This window comes from Neopsephotus bourkii, unplaced genomic scaffold (assembly GCF_033783945.1).
Source record: "Neopsephotus bourkii isolate Nb327-2 ecotype Australia unplaced genomic scaffold, CSIRO-AGI_Nbou_v1 NB_1825, whole genome shotgun sequence".
Classification (NCBI taxonomy): domain Eukaryota; kingdom Metazoa; phylum Chordata; class Aves; order Psittaciformes; family Psittacidae; genus Neopsephotus; species Neopsephotus bourkii.
The window spans coordinates 13,767,325-13,794,037 of NW_026902298.1; the positions used below are offsets into that span (position 1 = coordinate 13,767,325).

The 26,713-nt window shown below is 42.8% G+C and overlaps 2 protein-coding genes and 1 long non-coding RNA gene across 5 annotated transcripts; 1 reads left to right on the plus strand and 2 right to left on the minus strand.

Moving 5' to 3' along the window:
• Positions 1–1,266: 1,266 nt before the first annotated feature.
• On the minus strand, positions 1,267–17,038 carry DNAL1 (dynein axonemal light chain 1). 3 transcript variants are annotated; one of them, XM_061343537.1, is made up of 9 exons: positions 16,903–17,036; positions 14,885–14,923; positions 12,714–12,823; positions 12,012–12,067; positions 9,200–9,255; positions 7,832–7,958; positions 7,284–7,427; positions 5,368–5,431; positions 1,267–1,894 (listed from the first exon to the last, which is right to left on the minus strand). In XM_061343537.1, exons 1-8 carry the CDS (start codon positions 16,903–16,905, stop codon positions 5,385–5,387), a joined length of 582 nt encoding a protein of 193 aa, XP_061199521.1. In that variant the 5' UTR covers positions 16,906–17,036; the 3' UTR covers positions 1,267–1,894; positions 5,368–5,384. The 3 variants fall into 3 exon arrangements, with proteins under 3 accessions (XP_061199521.1, XP_061199522.1, XP_061199523.1); XM_061343538.1 differs by lacking the exon at positions 1,267–1,894 and having other exon boundaries at positions 5,292–5,431; positions 7,284–7,424; positions 16,903–17,038; XM_061343539.1 differs by lacking the exons at positions 1,267–1,894; positions 16,903–17,036 and adding an exon at positions 16,612–16,725 and having other exon boundaries at positions 5,292–5,431.
• LOC133207033 (uncharacterized) lies at positions 13,952–14,955 on the plus strand. Its single transcript, XR_009723927.1, has 2 exons — positions 13,952–14,292; positions 14,732–14,955. It is a non-coding gene; the product is annotated as an uncharacterized LOC133207033 (long non-coding RNA).
• Positions 17,039–17,514: 476 nt separating the features above from the next.
• LOC133207073 (acyl-coenzyme A thioesterase 5-like) lies at positions 17,515–26,458 on the minus strand. The gene is made up of 3 exons (XM_061343635.1): positions 25,683–26,458; positions 22,677–22,879; positions 17,515–20,379 (listed from the first exon to the last, which is right to left on the minus strand). Exons 1-3 carry the CDS (start codon positions 26,215–26,217, stop codon positions 19,804–19,806), a joined length of 1,314 nt encoding a protein of 437 aa, XP_061199619.1. The 5' UTR covers positions 26,218–26,458; the 3' UTR covers positions 17,515–19,803.
• Positions 26,459–26,713: the final 255 nt, after the last annotated feature.

Sequence of the window (26,713 nt, forward strand, 5' to 3'; positions counted from 1 at the left end):
GGGGCCTGTATCACACCTGAATTCCTGGATGGCTTTGGCAGGAACAGAAAATAGAGACTGAAGTGAATCCAAAGCTGCTGGAGAAAGAACTAACATTTTCCTGCTGTTGAGCAGCGGAATATGCTGGTTGTAAAATAGTGCCTTCAGCTCCAAGTTGTATTGTGTATTTTCTAATGCTAGAGTTTAAAAAGTGTTTCAGTAAATGCTGTCTTAAAGGCATTTGTCTGGTACCTGAATCTAAGCAGTTTTTATACAGCACTAATCATGTTTCCTCTGGCAATAGCTGGATCTCTTGCTATAGATTTTAAATATCAACATGCTTCCACCCATCCTCCAAACAAAGGTTCCTTCCATTTTGGTAGATACCTGGTTTTGGTGAAATAGGCCACACAGGTGCTTCTCCCATCTATGGGCATGAGGTCTTCAAAAGCTGCAAATGCCTCATTACATAAAGTGTGTGGTAGGAATGTGCATGGGCTCCTGCTGGATTTCAGTCAGAATGCCAGGTAGCACACTTGTTTTGAGTTGTTAATTTATGCTGGCGTGTTTTCTGTGTTCTTGGCAAAGCTGGCAGGAGAAGGCTTGGGCTAAGACATTAAACTGCTCTTTGTTTCAATTCTGTGCAGAAGCTTTTGATTTACTCCTGTGGATTTGGCTGTTGATTGGCAGTAACACCTGGAGCACCAACTTTGCTTGGTGGGCAAAGGGAGAGGGAACATCAAAGCCTTCACCTCAGGTAGCAGACCAAGACTTTGTTTAAGGCTTTAAGTAATGTATTTGCCTCCCTGTCAAAGCCAACTGGCAAAGGTGCTGAAGGTTGACTACTTTGTACTAGAAGTGGGAAGCCATGCAAACAAACTTTGGATGATCGAAGTCACAAGTTTTGGGACATTTTTATTTCATCTTTTTTTTTACCTGGTGGATACAAGCCCAAGCTTCTAGAATTATTTCAGCTATTGAGACATTATAAAGCATTTTAGTGATTAGTAAGCTTTTGAGTTAGTGGCATTGTGAGGAATTCTGCAGTGATTCCCTGTATGGTTTTTTAATGGCATTACACCCATCACTGCAGGAGGCCATTCCTGGCATTACTGAGAACAACTGCTAGGGAGTGTGGGGTTTTTTCTTTATATTGGAGATTTGAAATCAGGTTTCAGTGACACTGTCTGTGGAAGGGCAAAGTTTCTATTACAGAAGTTTATTAATGAGTCAGCCTTCTGTTGTCCAGGTTCAATGGAACTGAGAGTATGTTGCTCTTAACAAAACTTAATCTTGTACTGAAGAAAATCTAGCCATTTATTTAACTTATTTGGATTTTTCCGCTATATAGCAGTAGTACACTTTTCTCTTAGGACCTAAGAACAAAGTCTGACAAACAACGTCTTAGAAGATGGAAAAATACTTATGTCTCAGATGACAACAATCACAATATATCAGCATTTTAAAAGACTTATTTTCTATTCTAAAATATAGAGGCAATAGGAACAGCATTTACATACTCTCATACTATAAATATATTGCTCGCTGAGCAGCTAGAAAGGTTTAATGAGAAAAAACTTCAATTTCTGAATGCACTCTGCAAGCTGAACTATTTAATTACACAACAGCCAAACAGGTTTGTATAAAATAACGTTATATTATTTTTAAACAAGTTTCACAGAATAACATTTATAAACATAGGCCTATATAATTTAAAAACAGCAAGTTTAACAGCTTCATCATGCTACAAAATTACTGTATACAAAAGATAGCCCAAGGGGATGTTAGAAGTGCTCTCTTGCTTGAAGGGTTTGCTGGTCTACTTCTAGTGTAACCTGAGTCTCATCTGCTGGTTCTCAGGTCTCTTCTCATACTTCCTCAGCAGCTCTCAATATAATCACTGCATATGTAAGCTCTTTGAAGAGAGGTCAGTGTGCTAGCAAACAGGTAAAAAAACGTAGCTATTTCCTATCAGTAATTTAATTTTAGGGTATTTCTCTAAGGAATAAAGTGGATGCTCATCCTCCATAATGTCACTGGGAAAAGCAGAATTCCACATGGCTTGCAAGTTTTACATGGGTGCTCTTTTCATCCATGAAGGATAATGTGCTTACTACCTCACTGGATGTGGTGCGATAGGGAAGAGCAGAGAGTGATACCGAAAGAGAAGCCTTTCACCATTTAACTCAGTTGCTCCCCACTAGCATGCAGGCTGTTTCGTGTTAGCTTATATATGACATGGTGTAGCACCATCAATATGTGAATCAGCTGCTTTAATTGTCTTCCACCACATCCAGTGCAGAACTTTAAAGTGCAAATTTTAAAGTTTAGGAAAACTTCATTTATTCTGGGGGAGAAAATTTCGGGGGGAGGGGGGGAGGGTGTGATTTTTCTGGGTTTTTTTCTTGAGAGGAATTGTGATTCATCAGGTAACGCAACATTAAGCTGAACCTTCCACCCAGCTTTGAACTGAAGCACCTCCTGGGAACTAAGAGCTACAGTTTTATTCTTTTTTACTGAATGTTTCACTGAGTGACATAAAGTTTCTATTAGAAGGAGTTTAAATTTATGCTAATTTCTCACAACACGAAGGGGGAAAGGTGAGGGAAATCTTACACTGCAGGGGTTCCTTTACTGCTGTTACAGCTGTGCTAAGACTGGATGCTCTGTCCCTTCAGTAATGATTTTGCTTTTTCTTTTTTGATGGTATTTATAATGCAGACCCCAAGAAAGAGCTACAGAATTTGTGCTGTTCAATCTGTGAAAAGAACTGGTGCAAATACCCCCCACTCCACCACCAACCACAGTGGTTCACTGCTTCATTCCCATATGTATCACCTGTATTGGTCACTTCCAAGAGCCAAGAACAGCTCTTACCTCTCACGTCCTGCCAATGGAGCTGTGTTTTGCTCCAATCACCACCACACAGTCAGAACACTCAGTTTCTATTCTGCTCCCCAAGCAGCCAAAGTGTAGAACATCTGCTGCATCTAACACTACCTTCGGAAATGTACAGACTTTGGCTGTGTTTAGGTATTATGGAAGCAACCAGCAGGATTACTAGGCATTAGACTGTGGGCTCATACCTCCCTTTCTCTAACCTAGCCATGAGTACCACACCTGCAGACACTATTCTAGGAGACATCAGCTACAGAGATCTAAACACTTTTCTTTGTAGCCAAGCCCTAGGACAAGAGCATTGCATGGTCTAGTCTGAAAATGTCTCCAAACACGTGGATGAATTTGGTGTTTCCATTTGTTGGTAGTACTCAGAACTCAAGTTTTACTCCACTCAAGCTCTGGCTCACCGTTGTGATTTAAGCTCAGCCGGCAATCCAGAAACTGAAGCCGCTCGCTCACTCTCCCCCTTCCTTCCTTCCCCCCACTCCCAGAGGGATGGGGAGGAGAACTGAAAATGTAGCTCCCACAGGTTGAGATAAGAACAGTCCAGTAACCAAGGTATAACACAAATCACTACTGCTGCCACCAAAAATAATAATGATAAGGGAAATAACAAGGGAAGAGAGTACAACACCTCACCACCCACCGACCTATACCCAGCTCAACCCAAGCAGTGATCTGCCCCTTCCGGGTAACTGCCCCCAGTTTATACACTGGGCATGACATGCTGTGGTATGGAATATCTCTTTGGCTAGTTTGGGTCAGGTGTCCTGTCTCTGCTTCCTCCTGGCTTCCCCTCCTCCTGGCAGAGCATGAGACTCGAAGTCCTTCGTCAGACTAAATATTACTGAGCAGCAGCTAAAACCATTGGTGTTATCAGCACTGTTCCCAGGCTAAAAGTCAAAAACACAGCATTGCACCAGCTACTAAGGACAAAAATCACTGCTACTGCTGAACCCAGGACACTCATGTTAACCACGCTTTAACTATAGTTGCCAAGGGCACAGGCCAATCCCTGTTGCTCCACCACGGTAGAGGGGGCAGGCTCTGTACTACCAAAGCATCTGCTTTGCCAGAAGCAGTTGGGCGCAAGTGAACGGAACAGCTTAGTTTTTAAAAGATGACAACGTGAAATGGCTATTGACTGTGTACAGTCTCTCTCATCGTGTTTCAGTGGGGCCTTTATTAATGATCTAGGAGAGTAATTCTGTAAGAAATTACATAGGAATATGAAGTGATCTGCAAGATAAATCCAGTGAGCAAGTTAGCTAAGAAACTGTTTTCTGGCCAAGCAAACAGCTGCCTGGAATGGATTTGTGCTAGGTGAAGAATGCCATTACAATCCTGACCTTTTTTAAGTAACGGATCTAAATCAAACTCAAGCCTTACCAACAGCTGCCTATTAAAGTTGGAATGCTTAAGAATTCCTGTAACAGTCACAGAGTACCTATATATTGATAAACTGAGATTGTCTTGTAGCCTTCTAGTTCACACCGTTCACTCAGAAATGCTCACTTTCCATCTTATCTCACCTTCCTCACTAACTACATACACTTTCTCTCACTGCTTACATCTGTGCTTTCATAACAAATGAGTATCCCCTAACCCAAAATTTTCTGTCCTCAAGCCCAGGTCTTTTGTTCTGTTTCTGTATTTTATATCAGCCCACTTAGTTATAGTAAGATTCAGGAGCTGAGAAGGATTATGTCCACCAGTGACCCAAGCCAAACCTAGGAGCCAGCTGTAGGCTAATAGGCCACATATTCCAATCTGAAGTTCTTGGTAAGCGACAAAACAAAGCAAGCTAGCAAATATTTTAGTCTCACTCAAACTATGCAAAGAATTCCCACTGCCTCTTTAAAATAAATAAACATTTAAGCTATACATAGCCTTCTAAGCAATGCAGTTGAGTTCCAATGCAAGAAACCCAATTCAGATCTTAAGGCCAGTAACAAGCAATCATCAGACCAACACTTTCTTGTGCATAGGTCCACAACTACAGGGCCTGTTTGGTGTAACACTGAAGGGGATGAAACGGAAAACTCACATATTTAAAATACTGAGGGATTCCCATGGCAAAAGTAAACACAACAAAGCCTGTATTGCGCCTCTAAACCACAACATTATTCCTTTGGCCTTGTTTTTTCCAGTGATAATGTTGGCCAGCTGCACCTAACAAGCTAAAATGGTTCTATTACAACAACAAGCATCACTTATCAGGGATTAAAACCAGCTATGTGTTAGTTTAGGTAAAGGTCTCCTCCTAGCCAAACAGCAGATGAACTCGACTCCACTGGTCTCTACCAAAGGTGTCAAAAACTTGACAAAACTGGTGTGCCCAAATTTTGGTAACTAATTCTTTGGGTGGGAAACTGTGGAGATAAACTGGTCTTTTCAAAATTGCCCAAAGATTTTCTTCAAAACAAACATTTCATATAAAAAGTTCTATGTGCTGAGCTATCTGGAGTTAGTTAAATAATTAAATACCCAACAAGAAAGTGTCATCAGTTTGCTCCTTCTTCATCTTCTTCTCCTTTAATAAGTAGGACACCTAAGAGGGAAAAGAAAATTTGCAAAGATTTACGGATAGATTATGCATGAAAGATACAGTTAATACTGATATGCCTGAAAGCTTATCCAGACTGTTGGAAAAAATCAGGCTGGCAGAAAGAAGATGTGAACTCCTGCATACCTGAACTGCTCTTAATGAGAAAAGCCTTCAACAGGTCTCCTGTTGAATGTTTTTCCAACTCTTCTCAGGTAACAGGGAATAAAAAAGGTACTAAAGAAGGACCTGCACAGATCAGCCTAACTTGGTCTCTGGGAGATGCACCATGCTAGTTCAACTGCTATCAACCAACTAGCACATCACACTTCTGTTGCTGGGCCCTTACTGTGTGCTGTTACTTCCACAACATACATGATCAAGTTTTATTATGGGATGCTTCCTTGGTGATACCAGACTTGGATGTCCAGACCACAGAATAAAATTATATTAATGTGAATCGAAGAAGAAATATGGCCACACCTCTTAGGGATAGCTTGGATATCATGTAATAAAGCTGTGTTACACAGTAGTGTTATAGTTTATATTCACCCCTTGGGTACTTAAAAATCTAACAGGAACTGACACAAGAGATGCCTTCCTGTTGAAAGAGACCTTCAGTGCTTATTTTTGTCCAGAACGTATTCAACCATTTCAGTAATGTTGAGGTCCTTTTATTAGTCATCTCACACATCCCAGGATCCTGGGACAGTATAACAGCAAGAACCTTATGGCCAGTTGCAGCATTTCTGACATCTCTTTTGCTCAACATTCTAGTTTTTGAAGTTTCCATTCTTAAATGTCAGTCTCTTTTTCTACATTGCATAGGAAATGTACATGCCTAATTCAGAGCTGTCCATTGCTCCAGGCTGCAAGAATGCTTAAGGAGCAAAGGGTCTAACCTTACCCTAAGAAGGTTAGTCTTCGCACATACAGATATTGCCCAATTCCATTGTTTCAGAATGTTTCCTAATACAACAGCAAACAGACTACTGCAGACCATTCTTCATAGCAGTACGCTTTTCTCACCAGCCTTCCACTTCCTAATACTTATTACTTCAGTTGATCTGACTTCCATTTCCCAGCTATTGCTCCCTGTAATGAGGCTGTCCCCTTTTCGCCATCCCTACACTTGTACATTCCCTGCTGCTGCTCTGACTCTGTATTAGTGTTACCAGTCCTGCTCTCCTCTTTGCTGCTTTAGCAAACAGGGGATAACAGTGAAGTGCTAACATCTCCATTAACAGAAATTAACATACTAAAAACCTCATTTTAAAATCGTATCACTTTTAGTCACAAATCAGGACATGCTTAAATACATTTTCGTATCAGTGAGCGCTCACAAACTGAGGCTTACTGCTGTGACAAGGAATATACTCAGGCATTTAGGAAACTTGCATGAAGTATTGAAAACTTGCCTCTGCACCAGAAGCAAAACAGAGTGCAACCCTGTCCATCCCCATTCCCCCATGTCACACTCTTTTGGGAAAACTAAATCAAATTTGCTAGGAAAACTGTAACTCTATTTGGCAGATAAAAGTCTTGTGAACTTAACTTACTGCTAAATCTTTTAGTTCCCTTTTAGCTATATGCTAAAACTATTTGACTGGCTAACTTCAAGAGAAAAGCCCAACTACAGGTCCACTTGGATTTAACACTCCAAAATCCATCAAACATTCTCAGAAGATCCTGCAGGAAGGATCTGAATAACAACTTCTGATTAGTTCCAAAGAGAGAAAAGAGGAATATTAATTACATAGGCACACAGATGAATTTCCGAGGTTATGATTCATTTCCCTGTGGCTGTCTTCAAACGAAGCTATTAACTTACACCAATTGACTCATGCCCCAAACTCACCATCCAGCTTTTTCAGCTTGGGTACCCGTTTGGTTGCTTCTTCAATCCAACTGTTCTGATCAGAGGAGAATTTCTGTTGTAGTGGATTGCCTACAAACACCAGGTCCTCTAGTAATGGCAGCTCTGACAGTCTCACAAACTCTGCTGCAACCACAAAGGTGAAAATACCAACCAGGTTGTGGAATACAGAAAGTACACCTGCACCACACAGTCCTTTCAAGCTCAGTGCAAACATAAATAATGTGATACAACAGGAGAGAGATTGCTTGGGCTTGAACTGGTATCAGTTTAAAGCACAGGTTTGCATTTTAAAAGAAGTCCAAGAAAGATGATTTGAAGAACAGACTCCATTGGGCATACAAGTGAAATTCAAGATGCTAACTATTTTTACTGTCTTGCATGAGTGGATATTTAGGGATTCTGGGCATGTCTGCAGGCTTATTAGAGAGACAAAGCCCTGCCACACACAGAACTACTTTTTACGTGGTGACTTAACTCATGCATTCACCATACTGCAAGAGAAGTAACAGAACAGAGGTGTGGCTTACCCCAGTCTTTCACCAAATTATTTGACATATAAAGAACCTTCAGCTTCTTCATTAAATGGATACCCCTCAGTTTCTCGATGAAGTTGTATGAGATCCACAGCTCCTCTAAAGTGTCTCTAACTGCCTCCTGGGAAAGGACAGGACTACTCAGGGAAGTGGAAGAACATTTTCCTTACTCTTCAGATTCTCTCTTCACTGTCCCCCTCCCACAGGTCACCACATGTGAGAAAATATTAACATATATTGGTCCTCGTTTCCTTTTAAGCAGGTCCCTAATTATGCATGACAAGTACTCATGGGAGTTAAGAGCAAAGGATCTGAAATAGATCTAGGAGGACAGAAATCACAATATTAGAATAAGACAAGGAATAGCTGCCTGGAGTAGTTGTTCTTAAGGCATAGGTGCAGAGTAGACAAATTTGGCTGCTGGTGCACTGGAAGTATACATGAAGTGAATGCCATTTGACAACTGCTTTAGAAGGGTTTTATACAATATGAGTGATTCATTTCAGGTGCGTGTATATTTGCACCTGTTGGCCATAAGTTGCTTTCATAATTCTCTCAAAAGAGAGGTTTTTTTTAAACCAGCCATTACACATTAACTCTGCATCTCACACTTCAGAGATATGGCATCTCTGAAGGTGGGAATAGCTTTGAAGAGAAACATTCTGTGGGAGAAACATACGGTGTCTCTTGAGGAAGTAAATAATTTCTGTAGTCATTAAAAAAAAAAAATTAATTGAAAAAAAAGAAAAAAAGTTCTTCTGCCCTCAATTCAGTTGTAACAAAAATGATCCAGTATTTTCCTCAACAATTTTTTCCCTACCTGGCAGACTTAGTCCTCCCACCATCTTTTCCCTGAAAGCCATATTGCTCCAGGTGCCAGTTAACATAAACAGGACTTTTGTCAAGTGTGTGTTCATAGGACTGCCAATACTTGTAGTAAAGAAGCATAGCCTGAGTATCTTCAGCTAGAAAATTCCTCATGCCAAAAGTCTGCAGGAATTACTTTCATGTAAAGTCAGTGGATTCAGAGGGCTTTACAGATAAACAGCAGTTTTCCAATAAAAGTTGGGCTCATCTTTACCAAAGACAATTAAATCTCTCTTTCTAAAATCCTTTCATGTAGCAAATTAGCCCTGAAGAATCTTCAAACATTAGGAATGCTTGAACAAAAAAAAAAGAGAAAGATCATCTGAAAATTCAGACGCAATAATATAAAAGGGTGAACAGATCATAGAAAAGGAGAAAATAAATGGTAGGCAACAATGTAAATTCAGCAAAGACATTTTTGAACATAGGGGAATTATCCCACTTTCTAGACAGCACTCCATTGTTACTGAAGAATTGATACTAAGAAGTGCATACCAATCCATTCAAGTTCTTTATGTTATTTCTTCCCAAAGACAGAATCCTCAAATTTTCTGTAAGATAAAATAAAGGGGTTTGTTAATAAATATGAGGGCATTTTTAAATACAAGAAGATGCCATATTTTACTTACAAACAAACTCACTTTGAACAGCTTGTCTTAAGAAAGAATAACGTAACAGAAACAAAACCTCCTGACCTACACAGATCATCAGGAGCAGATGCAGTGAACAGCTCAGAAACATGCTCACAAATACAGAGCTGTTCATGTGTAAGTTACTTAGTTGAAATTCAGTCCAGATAAATAGTAAATAAAAATTATTATCTCACCTTGCACCTGAACTCTAACTGCTAACTTGTTAGTTTTGATGCTACACAGTTCATACTCCTTCTTCTCCAGGCAAAAATTGTTCTAATCTTAAGGCAGCAGATTCAAGTTCTGTAATGAAGGCAGCATACAAAGCTACCTTAGAGAAGTCTGATGAGAGGCTTTTCAACTTGTTCTAGCACCCAGATAAAACTCCTTTCCAAGTGAACTGTTCTTGCTGGGGTTTAGTGTAACACTAATCTAACTCAAAGCTAATACAAAATAGTCTTTTTGTATAGATCATGTTCATCCTTCTAACAAGCTTTCTTGCAGCTGTAAATAAGCAAACTGAGTCACAGCATGCAGCTGGGTTAACTCTGGATCTATACCTTTCATTAAGGTTTTAACACTTCTGTGTAACTGCATTAAGGATGAAATAATAATCTTGTTTTGCTGTTATATGCATAATGATTGAAAACGCGTGGTACAATGATTCATGACAAGGCTGATGAAAGTCTCAGCCAAATAGCAACAGATAGTCCATACAGCACATGTAGTGACTAGAGACTGCTACAGACAGAGATTACAGGCTGATCTAGAACAGATAGTTGTATGTCCTGTCTCAAAAAAAGCAGGCATGAAACCACACCTGATAAAACCACACCTGGCAAATATTCTAAAACAGGAAGATTAGTTGTCATTAAAGAGTTGATTCACATTAATAATTCTTTTTTGTTTGAAACACAATAGCTTAATACATGACCATGCTCAAAAAATGAAGAATCATAATCAGTAAGTCTACTTTAATCAGTTAGCCTACTATAGCTAATATTCTTCAGAATATATCCCTAAGGATCCCCATCCACAGGCTCTGGCCTTTTGCTCTAGCTAGCTATTCTCTCTGGAGCTCACATTTATAAACTATATATTTGCACTAGCTTCTGAAATTTGTAAGAAATGAAAGGACCCTTACAACTACAAAAATGAAAGACTGCTTAAAAAGCCATGCCTTAAAACTGTTTCAAACTGCTGTCACTGGTTTTTATTACTCTTGTTCTGAGATATTTTATATTTTAAAGGAAGAAAGATCTCCCTCCTGTAACATTTACACTCTCTAAAACACAGAACTAACACTTACTGCTTTCATCTGAAACATTATTATTCACATGTATGGATACACGGGTGGGATCATTTGTGCAGATGCTGGAGGGACTTTTCATCAGGGATAGGACAAGGGGTAATGGGTTTAAACTTAAACAGGGGAAGTTCACCTTAGGTATAAGGAAGAACCTTTTTACTGTGAGGGTGGTGAGGCACTGGCACAGGTTGCCCGAAGTGGTGGTAAATGCTCCATGCCTGGCAGTGTTCAAGGCCAGCCTGGACAGAGCCTTGGGTGACATGGTCTTCTGTGAGGTGCCCCTGCCCAGGGCGGGGGGTGGGGTTGGAAACAGATGATTTTAAGGTCCTTTCCAACAGTAACCATTCTATGATTACTCAACATAATTACAATATCAGGTATACATAGCAACAATAATCTTTTCTGTAAAAACAGTGTAGATGTTTAAAAAGATTCCTCAGCTTTCTCTCTGTATTAAGCAAAGGCAATTATACAATAACTAGTGGCTTGTTTTTCATGGCTCAGTGCTGCTTTCTCTCTCCTTCACTGAAGCCAAAAGAGACAGTGAGTTCTCCCTATTCTATACCTTTAAGAGATGGACCACGTGGTTCTAGTTTGCTTGACTCAATAACCCAGCAAATTTCAAGGTTTCATATCCAGCTGCCCAAGAAATAAAAAGTTCAGGTCCACAGAAGAGATGGCACACCCCTTTCAAGTATGAACAAAATCAAACCAAGTATATCTGATCCTCTGCAAAGTAGAATGACATCCTTCCATCCAAGCTTACAACACTGCAACCTCATTCCAACCAATACCACAATTCCAGAGTTGTTGAACTGCAAACCACCTCTATCATGAGCACAGAAATTGGTCATTAAATCACTCTAGAACTGATGAGATGCTGAGCATCACAACTAGCCCACTGGAGGGTACAAAGGTGCTTTCTGAACAGATCTTGTTGTTGTCTGAACTTTATAAAGTATTTAATCTAGAAAGTTATCAGCCTAGGTTGTAAATAGGAAATCTGTCCTTTTCTGTATTCTCTGAAGTGTGAAATCCACTCCTTTTTAATGGCTAATCAGAAATGATTGGGTTTTTTTTTCTGATTCTTAACTCTGTAAATCTGTTGGGTTCTCCCCCCGTTGTATCACCTGCACAGTGAGACAACTGCCAAGGCCAGTGCAGGGATACATGCTTTAACATGTCTTTACTGCCAAACATGCACTCTCAAGTAAGACTGGTAATTTTAAAGGTCACGTCATTTTCTACGAGGAAGGAACAAAATAGGAGAATAGGTATAAAACCGGACACATATAACAAGTCATGGTGTATGTCCTATCCAAGCAATTAGAAAACAAAGATAATTAATCACTGGCTTGTCACTTACTTAGGTTGCTCAGGTTGGCGATTCTTTCAATGCAGTTTGTAGACAGCGATAGTTTCCTTTAAAAGCAAGAATAATCAACTCACAATATACAAGGGATCACTGTATCAAAAGAGTTCCATGTCCAAACACCACTGCATTAGAAATAATTGTCTATTCTTATCTCATTAGACGGTGAACTAACCAGATGTGTGAACAGATTTAAAATATCCTGAAACCATCAAGACGTTTGCAACTTTATTTCCAAGCTTCTGGGAAAGTAGTTACTTACAGGACATACTGGATTATCTGTGTGCCTAACCTTATCAAATGCATGGCTGTGTATTTTTGAACTGTCTCTAATCTCTTTTTGGAAGTCCCGCTGAAGTCTCCTTTCTTTCTGCATAAATTTTGGAATGAATCATCAATGTGCCAGTCAGCTGATAAGACTCCAAACATGGACATAAACAGTATGTAATGCTTCTGGAAACAAATATCAATACAGAATCTACCTTAACTTGTAGACAGGGATCTCTGAACTAAAAAAAGGAACTTTTTTTGTATGTAGAAAGACAAGCTCAGCTGAGGAAATAAAGGAGAGAGTTGCTGCTTTGAAGGCTACACTTAAATATAGTAAATACATATTTACACAGCGGACATCAGAAAAAATGGAAAATTCATATAAAGAGAATATTTGGTTTCCGACTTGTTTTTAACTGATCTTACTCGCAGTTAACAAGCATGGAGAGAGATTCATCCATCTTCTCTACAGGAGGAATCTGACCATACAGCTTCACCTCCTTTGCCTCTGAAGCCTTCTGGCCATTTTTTTCTTCCTAAAGAGAGAACGTAAAGAGGCTCAGTGCTACATGTAATTACTAAAAATTACTATACTAAAAAATTACTGTAAAAGTAATTACTATAGAAATAATGCCAATATAGTACTAAAAGATATTACTGGAAAGAGAAAGCATTTTTAATACCATTTATCAAGATTCCTGCTGGCATAGCATAAAAAGGGGAAGGCAGCTTCTTTTCAAGATATGAAAAGAACTTGCACATTACACATGCTTTTTTTGAAAGCTGTGTTATGCTGGAGCAATTTAATTTAGGGGTCCTAAGCTGTAAAGAAATGAAGAATAGATGGAGATCTAAAACTGGGAATAATGGTACTTCTATGGAGATGGATACACAGGAGCCTTGGCAAGGGCTGATCTCTAGCACAGATTCTTAAAAGCTTTGACAGAAAAATCACTCAGAAACTCAGAACTCAGACCTAACTCACAGCACAAACTGTGCGTTTTGGGGGAGAACCCCAACAGATTCACAGAGTTAAGAATCAGAAATAAAAAATGTATTTCTACTTCACCATTAAAGAGTGGATTTCACACTTTGGAGAATACAGCAAAAGACAGATTTCCTACTTACAACCTAGGGTAATAACTTTCTAGACTAAATACTTTATGAAGTTCAGAGCTTCCAAAAAAAAAAAAAAACAAACACCATAGCTTCAGTATTTGGGTTTATTAAAAACTAGTCTATTAAATTGTTTAAAATTGTGAAGCAATGGCAATTATTGACTCAACACTTGGAACAAGTATCTCCTGAGGTAGTGCCACCAGTTTTGACAGCTGCCTCCCTGACAGCACAAAGGGAGCATTTTGTCCAGTGTTCAGTGGGAGAACTGGAGGTCCATTAACAAAGGAGAAATCTATTCGGCGCTTTCAAAACAAGGGCTCTTGTTTTCCCCCCAACTTTGATGCAGCTACTGAAAAGCCAAAGCTGAGCTCTGGCCTGGTTTATACAGCTACTTTGCAATGAAATGCACTGCATTCCAGAAGTCTTTAAGAATCTCAGAGCACAAGAGAAGGTTTTGACATTACTGTCTCTCTTATGCACACAAAATACTTCGGGCAACTTAATAAAATAAAATAAAAAAAAAAGAAAAAAAAGAAGATATCAGCATGTTGGCTTGGGCATTTACTTGTATTCCAGTTTCTATCCAAATCTAGTGTGATAACACTTTTACTCAAAATTAACCATTTAGCGAATAAGCATGTCAGGTATTTTGCTACAGTATGGTGGATGCGTTCAAATGAAGTCACTTTATAAATGTGAAACTTCCATTTTCTTTTCTAAGAACAACACTGTATCTATTTGCATTTATACTCAGTTTATACCAACAACTAATTCTTTTTTTTCCTTAAAAACGTGAAAGGGAGAGAGCTTCCAATGCACTGTGGCCAGCAGTGAGCACTTGCAGGAGGAAACTTCATCCCAACTGCCACGTGCTTCTGGAAAAAAGGTCAGCTGAACAACCACAAAAAGGCACAGAGAAACCAGATAGAACAGACACTTCTTTAAGAACATGCTAAGTTAAAGTTGCTTTGGTTTAAAGTTAAAGTTGCTTTGATTTAACTAATGCCAAAGGGAAGAAAAACATCCGTAATGCAACACATCACCAGATCCAATTTTTCACATGGCCTCAGAAAGGAAGTTTTAGACCCATCCCCAGTAACATGATCAGAAAAGCAAATTCAGCACTTCATGCCTAACTGTAATGGAAACTCACTGGCACCAGTCTATTATCTCTAAGAGGCGTGACAGAGGAGCAAATGGAAAATAAATCTTTACTAGGAAACATGGAGTTGAAAAGGCAGAAAGAGTGAAAGGGAAAAAGCAGATTTTTAATACTGAGTTCACACCTCTAGTAATGTTAATGTCTGCAAGTTGTGGCATTCTAGTCCTTATGAGGAGAGCAGGAGTGAAGTCTGTGGGATATACAAACATAGCTGAAAAACCCCTGAAATACTGAGGGTACTAAACAATAAGCTGAATAGTCAAACCCCATGCCACAGCATACTGCAAAGCAGCTCAATACTGTTTCTACAACTTACCCATTTGGCTAGAGCTTCTCTGATAGTTGTTGCTTTCGCCTAAAAGATGAAAAAGAAAACGTAAATGAATATTCATTGCAAATTTTCAGTTGCCTTGTTCACTACTTCCTCTCCCTTCTCTCCCCATCCTGCCTGTCTACCCCTTCCCACCACCTTCCTGTATTACCTTCCTCCAGCTGGAACTCCTCAGGGCCCCATAATTTTATTTTCTGGACTACTTGATAGCATTTTCAGAAGCAACCAATTGGCTTCATGCAAGGACATTATCTTCCTGATTTCACTCTCTGCCCTGCCTGGAGCATGGGTTTGGGGTGCTGCTTGTTAGCTTTGATGGTGAAAGTCAATTCAATTCAATTCAATTCAATGGCATGAGAAACTACTGCACTGAAAAATGTGGTCTAATGCTCTTAAACTCCCACACTTTCTATTGCTGTGCATTAGCAACTTCCTGTCTGAAAGCAAATCTGTGGGTAGACAGAATGATACAGCCTCTCAAGATTCACTGAGGAAAATACCATACCTCTTGCCAATAGTCAAGAGCAATCTGGATTGTTTATTTGTTCTTCTTCGATCATTTGATGTCAAGTCATATTAATGTGATGCGAAAACATGTATTTCTCAGGACACAGCTGCTGCATAAGGCTTCTTAAGGACTGACCCACTGGCCAACTTTCTGTTACTACTATCTCCAACTTTTCTACCTCACACCAGCCTCATTAAAACCACATGATACCCAAAACAGTAGTATACCAAGAAACTCTGACATAACTTAAACATTAAACACATTCCAAGATGTCTTTTGGATTCAAAAGGTTTCAGAGACCAATCTCTCACAAAAAATGATCAACAGCCTCTCTTCTACAAACCCAAGAGGACTCTAGTTTGGGCATCCCTATTCTTAAGTATGGCACCACCGCATGCGGATAGGAGCAGCTTTTCAGGTCATCAGAGATCAAAGAAATGACTGTAAGAGTTAAAACCAACAAACTAAATTTCCACCCAAAATCTTACAATCACCTTGGCCATGGAGCTTTAGTGCTGGTCACTCAGCTCTAGACCACTGGGAACTCTGGATCCAGCAATAAAACACAACTGTTGAGGCAGCCGTGCTGATTAACAGATACCAGTGTGCCAGCAAACCCGGCGTGCTTACAGTAAATTGGGGTTTTTGGACAGGCACATCACAGCATTTTCCACAATTATGGCAGCCCACCATTACTGCCTTCAGGTGCATGATCTTGGTCACTCACGTTGAAGACAGACCAGTGCCTGCTTCTGTTTCAAACTGATGTCTAACACCAGACTGGATTCTATAGCTAATGATCCATGTGAGTACATGGAGTAGCTTCTTCCCTGACCTCTGCTGCCTTATCTCTCCCGTTGGTGGAAATATGAAGACCAGCACAGTGGGTTATGCAGAGAAAACGTACCAGGGATTTTGTTTGCTTTGAGGCATACTTAAAATGTCTGTAGATAAATCATAGTACCTCCTGTTAAGGGAGGCTACTGAGGGAAACCTCCTGCCGAGAAGCCTATTTTCAGGGTTTCTCTACCTGAACATTGATCAGTCTCCTCCAGGTATTTAGACTAAAATCACGTTACACGGTTTCCGTACGATGGCACCCCAGACTCCCTGCTACTTTGATCTATCCCTGAAATCCCCCATTTCCATGCACAGTAACAGCGCAAGACTCCCCGCCTCAGCCACCGCCCCGAGCGCTGGGTACCTCCTGGCCAGCCTATGCCGTGCCCGCTGCTCGGCGCCCGACACCTTCTCGTCAGAGCCGAGGTCCCGGAGGACTCCGCTCTCCGCTGCCGCTCCGGCAGCACCGGGGCGGCGGCGCCGCCACAGCCGGCCGCGGAAGCTGCTCAGGGGCAGCCCTGAGGGGACACCGCTCCCCCCCGTACCCTTCCGCCTCCCGCGCCGGGGTAGCAGCTCTGCTCCCACCCCATATGCCAGAGCAGGCCCCAGTCCCGGCCCGGCCGCCCCCCGCCAGCGCGGCACCGAGCGGACCCACCATCGCCACTGCTACCGTTACCGCGACGGTTGCTATGGAGCGGCCGCCTCCCGCGCATGCGCAGCGCCGCCGACACCGCGAGGCAGGGGAGACGAGCACGGAGGCAACGGCACCTGGCGACCATAGAGCTGCAACGCCACACAGAGCGTCCTACCCCGGAAGTCCCGTAAAAGTGGGTGGCCCGCGAGGCATTGTGGGACGTGCCTGGAGGTCTGTGGGGGGGCCAAAGGTAGTCCCGCAGGAGCCCCCTGGCGGTGCCGGGCGGACACACCTCCCGCCCTCGGAGTACCCGGGAACACGAGCTCCGGTGGCCAGAGACCTGCCAGACCCTGCCCCCAGCTCCTCCTGGCATCGCAGCGACTGCCTCTGGGAAAGGCGACAGGAGCTGCACCGGGTGAGGAATGCAACACAACATAACGTGGCTTGGGCTAAGGCGGGCACTAGGCACACAGTTCAGCATATGCACAACCTATGGAGTGTCTACATTGTAACTCTGGTCTCCAAGTGCACTGTAAATATACAAAATACTAGTGCAAAAGACCTTCTACAGGCACTTCTGTGATTTACTTTGTCCAGGAGCACCCTGACCCGTTCACAAAAGAATCTTCACAGTAAAATTACATCTCTTTTATTTTTCCTCCTTTGCTTAAAAAAATATCATTCAGCTTTCAAAACAAATGAACTGTTCAGAAACAAAAATATAACATCAAATTCTTGCTTTTTTATATAGTTTTACTTCTCTTTCAAATTGCATATATCTGACAACATCTAACACTGAATTATTTTAAAGGCTTGTGCTTTAGAAACAAAGTCCGAGGACTTTCAAGCTACCTGGTTTTTGGTTTATTAACAACATTTACTTCCTGAACCTCCAGCTCATAATTGTTCATGGCAACGGATATGCTGAGGTAGGACTGCAGTGTGGAGTCACAGATGGGTAACAAAACAAGGTTAGAGGGCGTGCTGCTCTACCACAATAAAACTGTTCTAACTACTGAAGATGCACCTGATGAAGCAGACCAAACAAATAAACCATTGGACAACCCTTTCCTCTATAGCTGCAGCTTGAATAAAAGGCAGGGTACTAACCATGGGTGACATTAACACGCACATCACTGCAGGCTGTGGTTCTGGACTTCCTGGGCTGCCAGTTCTAGTGGAGGTTCAAGCACCAGCCAGGACTCTGCAAACGCCTCTTCAGCCAGTGGGGGAGTTTGGAGAGACTGGGTGTAAAGACATTTTGTGCGGAGTGAGCAGGATGGAACTTCTCTTGTAAGAAGTGGGTGGATAAATTGTTCAACTGGCAGCGATGGTGTCTGGAGAACATGTGACTTCAATCAAATGATAAGGAGTAATAAGAGTTGCAGAAAGTTAATGAGACCTGAACAGCAGCATAATGACAGTTAACTGGAGAGAAAAGATCCCTGAGAGCAAAGCAGAACTGAGTACCACAGATGAAGGTTTTGTATCTTCCTGGATTCCTACAAATCCCTTTCTTTTTGGATTTACACTTGTACCTAAGTAGTCATTTGGTTATTTCACATTTCAAAGCCTTTATCAGATGAAGGTTTTATATCTTCCTCTCAAACTGGTCTGACAAAATAACCTTGGAAGGAGAAACTGTACTGACAGAGGCCCTTCTTAAACAGGCCTTCAATGCTGGCACCCCTCCAGTGAGACCCCTGTGAGAGATCAATTCATTTGGGAGTAAGTTGCTTCTTTCTGCCTAAATGGTGGGGAAAAATCAGGCACTAGCCAAAAATTCATTAGGATTAAAAATCTCACCCTCAGCAATCTCAGGCAGTCATAGAAAAGATATCCTGGGTTTGCTTGTTTTGGAGGCAGGGTTTGGGGTGGGGGAAGGGATGATGCAGACAGAGGAGTGTATCGGTTTGTGGTTTTAAGTATTATAAGTTAATCATTGCCATAAGGTGACAGCTTTTTACAGTCTTAAATCTTCTATTAACTAGGTTTTCTGTCTCTCAACTCCACTTCCTTCCTAAGAACAACTGTCATCATCCATTGACATCATATAATGAGTCCCACAAGTAATTAATCCCTAACTTAATGACAGGTGCTATTAGTTTGAAACAAGCAATGAGGAGAGATTTAAGACCTGCACGCAGCATAACTAATTTAACCATGCTTTAACCTATCCAACAGCATTTGAATACTGAGCGTCAAACGCCAGTCCAAGACATAAGAGGAACAGATGGTTACATCCCTAATCCAAGACAGTGCTAGTGTTGCCATTGTCCCTGGATGACAGAAGTTCTCTTCATTTTCCCACACTAGAGTTTTTGTTGGAAAGAGATGGTGTCACCAGAAGACTACTACCTAAGGTCAAGGTATACGAGCCTCCTTACAAACAGATATCCCCAGCTTCATGTATATAGGGAACATTTCCCAAGTGTATATGGCCGTAATGTGGGAGATCTGGGCTAAGATAACTTAAGACCAAAAGCCAGAATCATTCATCATTTTGATGGCAAAGTTTATCATTCATTGCCATCATTTCTGAGGTGTGATCCAGTCTGTAATTGCTGAGAGTGTAGGCTAACTGTTAAATTCCAAGTCATAAATACTGCAAGCAAAAAAGTACGTACTACTCTCTTCAGGTACTTGTTACTTGACATCATGACCAATTCAGGCTGTCTAATTTGTACTACAGTGCAGTCAATTTATCATTGTTTCACTTCACCTCTGTGTACCCAGTTAAAATAACTTAAACTAGCCCAAAGAAATACCTTTCTTTTTGGATTTATGCTTGTAGCTAAGTAGTCATTTGGTTATTTCACATTTCAAAGCTTTTCTCAGTCAGTCCCTCCAATTCACCAGTCATTTTGTTGGCTCAAGCTCAGTCCTCTGCAGTTCTGCCACAGTTTGCAGGTGGTTAAGTGTTCATCCCAAATGCAAGTGCAGAAACTCCTGAATCTTCCCCCAAGAGTGTTCCTGTGCATGGGCATGTGCTTTGCTCTCTCCACCCCCCAGAACAGGCACGCCCAGAACACGATCCATAGCTACTTGACAAAATGGAGTAGAAGGAGGATCAATTCGGTGACCAGCTCCTGGATAACTCAAGAGTTTAAAGTTTTCTTTTCCATGCTGGCGTAGACGCCCAATTGCCAGCTCAGCATATAAGGAGCTCTTCCACATACGATCATCTTCCCCTACAACTAAGAGAAAGTGACCTTCTGCTTTTTCAATGGGGATCGTGCAAGGAGAATTGTCAGGATTTGTTGGGTCATCCAGAGCTTCAAAAATGTCAAATACACCATTGTCAGAAACACTGACCTTATTCATATCAAAACGCAGCCCAGGCAGAGTCATCTCACCATAATGGAGGTCTGCAACTGTGTTTGAACTACAGCCGGAGATACAGACCGCAGCCACTACTTCAGGCAGGAAGGTGATCATGGAGAGTGCTAATTCTGCCCCTTTCCCAGTCCCAATCACTCCAACTCCTGGTCCCTTCACCTTCAGATAAGATAGGGGGTGGGGAAGAGGGGAAGAAAGGAATAAAGGAAGTGTGAATTATAATGGATTTAGCCATTAAATGCCTTTGGAGTTGTATTATTAAAAAAAAATAAAAATAGGTTACTTATTGATGTGACCTGTTGGAAAGCTACAGCCTGGACCCTGGCTCCTCTCTCTGTTTAGTGTCTTGTTTTTCAGAGCTGGCAAATCCCATAAAACAACACAGACACAACCCTAACCCTAGTCCTAACTGCTTATTTTGATGCTATTTTCTCTTTTTCCTAAAACAGGCAGCAGGAAAATCAAACACAATCTGTTGCTATACATGTCTCAGGCAAACAAAGTAACCTCACAAATTACATTTGAAGGATAAGTAATTTTTAGTCTTGACCTTTTCTAGCCCAGAAAGTAAACCTGAAAACATCCCAAGCCATCAAATGCATTCCTTTGCTGACTATTGAGCAGCTTTGTACCATCTTCTCTTAAACTAATTGCTTTCATTTTAAAAAATAATTAAATAATCTTTATCACCACTGCTCCTGGTTAGGTGCTATTCCAGTACTTGATAGAATCACAGAATAGTTAGGGTTGTAAAGGATCTTAAGACCATCAAGTTCCAACCCCCCTGCCATGCGCAGGGACACCTCATACTAAACCACGCCACCCAAGGCTCTGTCCAACCTGGCCTTGAACACTGCCAGGGATGGAGCATTCACAACTTCCTCGGGCAACCCATTCCAGTGCCTCACCACCCTCACAGTAGAATCATAGAATAGTTAGGGTTGGAAAGGACCTTAAGATCATTAAGTTCCAACCCCCCTGCCACGGGCAGGGACACCTCGCTCTAAACCATATCACCCAAGGCCTCATCCAACCTGGCCTTGAACACTGCCAGGGATGGAGCATTCACAACCTCCTTGGGCAACCTATTCCAGTGCCTCACCACCCTAACAGGAAAGAATTTCCTCCTTATATCCAATCTAAACCTCCCGTTTAAGTTTTAACCCATTACCCCTTGTCCTATCACTACAGTCCCTAATGAAGAGTCCCTCCCCAGCATCCCTATATGCCCCCTTCAGATACTGGAAGGCTGCTATGAGGTCTCCACGCAGCCTTCTCTTCTCCAGGCTGAACAGCCCCAACTTTCTCAGCCTGTCTTCATATGGGAGGTGCTCCAGTCCCCTGATCATCCTCGTGGCCCTCCTCTGGACTTGTTCCAACAGATCCATGTCCTTTTTATGTTGAGGACACCAGAACTGTACACAATACTCCAAGTGAGGTCTCACGAGCACAGAATAAAGGGGCAGGATCACCTCCTTTGACCTGCTGGTCACACTCCTTTTGATGCAGCCCAGGATACGGTTGGCTTTCTGGGCTGCAAGCGCACACTGCTGGCTCATGTTCATTTTCTCATCAACCAGCACCCCCAAGTCCTTCTCCACAGGGCTGCTCTGCATCTCTTCTCTGCCCAGCCTGTAGCTGTGCCTGGGATTGCTCCGACCCAGGTGTAGGACCTTGCACTTGGCATGGTTAAACTTCATGAGGTTGGCATCAGCCCACCTCACAAGCATGTCAAGGTCCCTCTGGATGGCATTCCTTCCCTCCAGCGTATCAAACGAACCACACAGCTTGGTGTCATCGGCAAACGTGCTGCAACCTATTCCAGTGCCTCACCACCCTAAGAGTAAAGAACTTCCTCCTTGTATCCAATCTAAACTTCCCCTGTTTAAGATTGAACTCGTTACCCCTTGTCCTATCACTACAGTCCCTAACAAAGAGTCCCTCCCCAGCATCCTTCTATGCTTCCTTCAGATACTGGAAGGCTGCTATGAGGTCTCCACGCAGCCTTCTCGAGGCTGAACAGCCCCAACTTTCTGAGCCTATCTTCATACAGGAGGTGCTCCAGTTCCCTGATCATCCTCACAGCCCTCCTCTGGATTTGTTCCACCAGGTCCATGTCCTTTTCATGTTGAGGACACCAGAACTGTACACAATACTCCAAGTGAGGTCTCACAAGAGCAGAGTAGAGGGGCAGGATCACCTCCTTTGAACTGCTGGTCATGCTGCTTTTGACTGTTCTAATGATCAGAAATCTAGTTTCCAGCATGAATTTATATCCAGCTCATGCTAGAAGTCACTCTGCAGTCATATGCATATCAACCTATGCAGGACCTATACTTTTTCCATTATTTGGCCTAAAACTTCCCAGCAGAAACTTACACTCCAAAAACACTACTGCCACCACTTGGCGTGACTGCTGAATCCTCCCTTCTGCTGAGGTGTCTCATTCCACTCACCTTGGGATGACGCTGTAGGAATCTAGCTGCCTCCTCAAAGTACTCAAGCTGGAATTCTTTCATGACCTTGGGCAGATCTTCAAAGTCAAAATATGGCAGCGAAAGAGCAGCAAAGCCACGGGTAGCCAGGAGACTGGATCTAAATTCAACCAAACCCCCTTCATCCCCATACATGTCGATCACTCCTGGAAAGGGGCCATCCCCTATATTAAAAAGAAGGGGTATAGAGGACAAGTTATCAAACAATACACTAAAACTATCTGGTGAAGAGTGAACAACAAAATACGGATGGCTTAAGAGATTTTCTATTAATACTCATTACTTTTTCATTTGCTCAGCAGATATAAGAGAACCAGTGCTGTAGCCCACTTCAGCCTTTTTCAAACTATGAACAGGTTCTTACCTTCCTGTAAGAAATACATGAACAGTTAAACTTGGGGTTTTTTTTTTAAATGCATTTTTCAGTGGTCTTAACCTACCTCCCTCGGAACAATCAGACCCTGAATCATCTCTTTTCCCCACAAAGAAGTCATACCTTATTTAGCAAAGTGCAAGCCCATTACTAATGAGGCAAGAGCACTGAGCATTGGAAGTAAATCCTACAAAACTTACACAAACTCTGGAATAAAGTGCATTGAGCAAAGCACAGGAAAGAGACACCTGTTACTCTATGAAATCAACTGGGCTTAATATCTCTATCTCAACATCAGCACTGTAACATTTGGCAACAGAACTGCTACTGCAGATGTGAAGAGAGTAAAACTGAGAGCTGTATGGATATGGTTATGTGTGCGTGACTGATACACAGATAAATATGTGCAGACATGTACAATCAGTCCCACAAACCTACAGAAAGAATCAGAACCACAACTTGAAATCAACATGGTTTTGCAGCCAAGGTTGTGTTGTGATATTACTGTATGCCATGCCAGCAGATCTTGAGTTAAAACGCTAAGGATACTACTACCTCTTGGAACTATGAAAGAACCCTGGCCACCAGGATGACACCACCTATGTGCACGGATCCAGCTTGCTACAATCATATTGGCAGAAAAAGTACATGCTTGTGTGAGAATGCATTAACTCAGGCATTGCCTGTGTGCAACAAAGGCAAGACCTCTGGCTTTTCAAGGTGTTTAAGAAAAGGAAGTTCTGGACAAGACATACTAGATGGTGGAAATCTCTTAACTTAAAGCATTAGGAAGTCATAGAAGGACTTAAACATGCTTTTGGGCTCTTTTTCTTTCAGTTCTGTAATTTTCCACAGAAGTTCAATATTCTACTTGAGAGAAAATATGCCTGGATAAATTTATCATAATGCCATGATCAGCAGTAACCTTTAGTTAACAACAGTCAGGCTAGATGGTTAGGGAAAAAAAAAGTGCTTTAATTTATCATCCCCACCCAGAAAGCTTTCTAGCAAGCATGTGATCGGAACACAGTCAAGCATGAATGTACTTCTCTCTCATGAAGACAACCTTTAACTTACACAAGGATCTTGGACTGCCCAGGTATACAGTTTCTGCATAGCTCCTCAAAAGAAGGAATAAATGGGCTAGTCAACTTCACTATTGCTTAAAACCAAAGAAAACCTTTCTGTAACTCTTAGGCCTGAATTGAGAAACCTCTTTCATATCAAAAGCATAGCGTAAGCCCTCTCATGTCATCTCACTTTTACTAAAAGTGGTTCACATTTAACATCCCTATCTGAGTAATATTAACATTTCCCCATTCCAGGAGCAAAGACAGGTTTGGTAGCAACGCTGTAACTGGATCCTCCATCAAGAATGCCAGTATCACTTAAGCAATGATTCCAGATTTTGCCATGCTATTGCAACACTACACTTTCTGAAGGGAAAAATGCAGTTCCATCTTTCAGATCTCTGGATTCCCACTGAGCTCAGCAGAAATCCAGCCCATCTTCTAAGGGAGGATATATCACAACAACCACGTCTCAGTTATGAAAAGCCCAGCATGATGATTAAACATCTGAACCAAAATTCAAAGTTCAATCTCGGTTGTTGCTTTTTTTTTTTTTTTCCCTCTTCAGTGGACTTTGTATCCTTATCTAAATGGATAAAGATTATTTGTTTGGAGATAATTCCCTAATACTTAAATTCCTAATAACTGTAGTGATATTTACAGGATTTGCTTAACCAAGCTGCTACAAATTAGAGGCAATAGGGAGGGCAGTTCTAGCAGCATGACACTCAGGGAAATGCAAGAAGTTTAAATCATGGCTTATGTGTACACACAGCATCATCAGTGTAAAGTTTCATTTTCCAGCAGCACTACCAGTCCATCGAAATATCACACCTCATAAAGCACAACCATCCCACAAGCAGAACAGCTAAAACTTGCTCAGAAATCTATTTTGCCTTTATACCATAGTACAACTGAAGTAGCTCAACTATTAACTGAGCTTTGGCTCTGGTGTAACAGAGAAGGAATACTTGTATTTTCTTGAATCTCTTCCACTGCTCTGCTTACTGGCATGTGTTTCACAAGGAAGAAAAATGCCTTTTCAATTTGATCATACTCAGGGTAAAATCCTTGGGAGATTTAGCACAGGCTCACACAATGAAATGTACTAGCTTTTCTCAGTGTTACTGATTCTGGCAAGTCCAGAGCAAACACCAAACCTACTGAAAAAGCATAGCCCAAGAGCAGCTACACTGTACACTCACAACTCCTGTTCATTCTCATTTAGCTTCTGTCCCGTAAGAGCCATCTGCCCGTCCCTGCCCTGCTCGGTGCTGCCGGTAAGGACCAGGCAGTGTGGCCGTACAAAAGCCGGGCCGCGTCCCGAGAAGCCTTCGGAAACGTCTCCGTCAGATTTCAAGCAAAAAAACCCTGTATGCAGGGTGGCGTTCAGATCTCTTATGGAATATGGATTTCCCGGGCGATTCCCTTTGCACTTGTTTTTTTTAAAGACTTTTCTTGCTCTGGCCAGAGGCAGCAGGGGACCGCCAGCCACAGGACGAAGGCCTCCGGCCGGGCACTCACCCGGCGGCAGGAAGAGAGAGCCCCTTACTCTTCCCTCCTTCAGCCGGATCCTCCGCACGCCGGGGGCCGTAAACCACCTCTCCACCTCGGCCTTGGCCACCACGGGCCCGGGGAAGGCGCCGGGCCGGCTATGGCCCTGGTGCACCAACATCTCCACCTTCATCGGGGTGCCGGTGCTGCGGGGAACGAGCCGCTGGTAAGGCCTCTCCATGCCGGCGGGAGCGAGGCTCCAGAAGAGCCCCATGGGCTCCACGCCGGTGTAGTCCCCGCCCTGCGAAGCGTCCGTGCCCAGGTGCAGCTCGCCGCGGCCGTCCGCCCGATAGTGCGCGCACGACTGGAAGAGGCATCCGCGCTCATCCGCTGCCACCGCCCGCAGGGTCACCGGCTGCCCAGGGCCCAGCCCCGCCACCCGCGTCTCCACCCGCTCGTCCGCCAGCGCGGCGGCGGGGGACACGGCCACGCTTACGGCCGGTCGCCGAGGGGCGCGGAACAGGGCCCGCGCCGGGGCCGACGCGACAGCGACAGCTCTCCACATGATGGCGGCAGGTAGGCGGCAGCCCTGCGCCAACGGCAGAAACGGTAGCGCTGCCACCGCCCCTTCCAGACGCCCTCAATCGATAGCAGAACCCCCGGTCCTCCCGCCTGGACAGAGCCGGGGCGGGAGAGGCCGATCCCCACCAGCGGCCATTCCCGCCCCCGGGAGCTTCCCCCAGTCCATCCTGAGCGGCGAGCCGCTGGCTAACGTTTGATTTTAATCCGTTACAAATAAAGGGAACGCAAACCGCACAAACACACCTGCAGAATTCATCTCAAGACGAACAGCAGCCCAGACCACATCCACCCGCCTCGGCACTGACCCGTTAAAACCTGACTTGTATCCAACAGCGCAACGCACCAGCACCCCACGAGCGAGTCAGTGCTTCTCGCCTCAGACTCGCAGTCGGTGCCAGGAGTTATGGGGTATCCCCAGGCAGGGGTTGGGAAGTGTTCGGCTGGTCCCCATTCCTCAGGGAATGTGGCCTGTGTGGCCT

What these genes read in the sequence shown, in the direction of transcription:
- DNAL1 (XM_061343537.1), bottom strand. An exon ending in GAGAAGCTCTAGCCAAATGG is followed by an intron (nt 12,824 to 14,884) that starts GTAAGTTGTAGA and finishes TTCTCTCTTTAG; the next exon opens with GAAGAAAAAAATGGCCAGAA. An exon ending in CGCCAACCTGAGCAACCTAA is followed by an intron (nt 9,256 to 12,011) that starts GTAAGTGACAAG and finishes TTTATCTTACAG; the next exon opens with AAAATTTGAGGATTCTGTCT.
- LOC133207073 (XM_061343635.1), bottom strand. Translation starts at nt 26,217, where the DNA reads ATGTGGAGAGCTGTCGCTGTCGCGTCGGCCCCGGCGCGGGCCCTGTTC. An exon ending in CTCTCTCTTCCTGCCGCCGG is followed by an intron (nt 22,880 to 25,682) that starts GTGAGTGCCCGG and finishes TTTTTAATATAG; the next exon opens with GGGATGGCCCCTTTCCAGGA. An exon ending in TCCTACAGCGTCATCCCAAG is followed by an intron (nt 20,380 to 22,676) that starts GTGAGTGGAATG and finishes TCTTATCTGAAG; the next exon opens with GTGAAGGGACCAGGAGTTGG.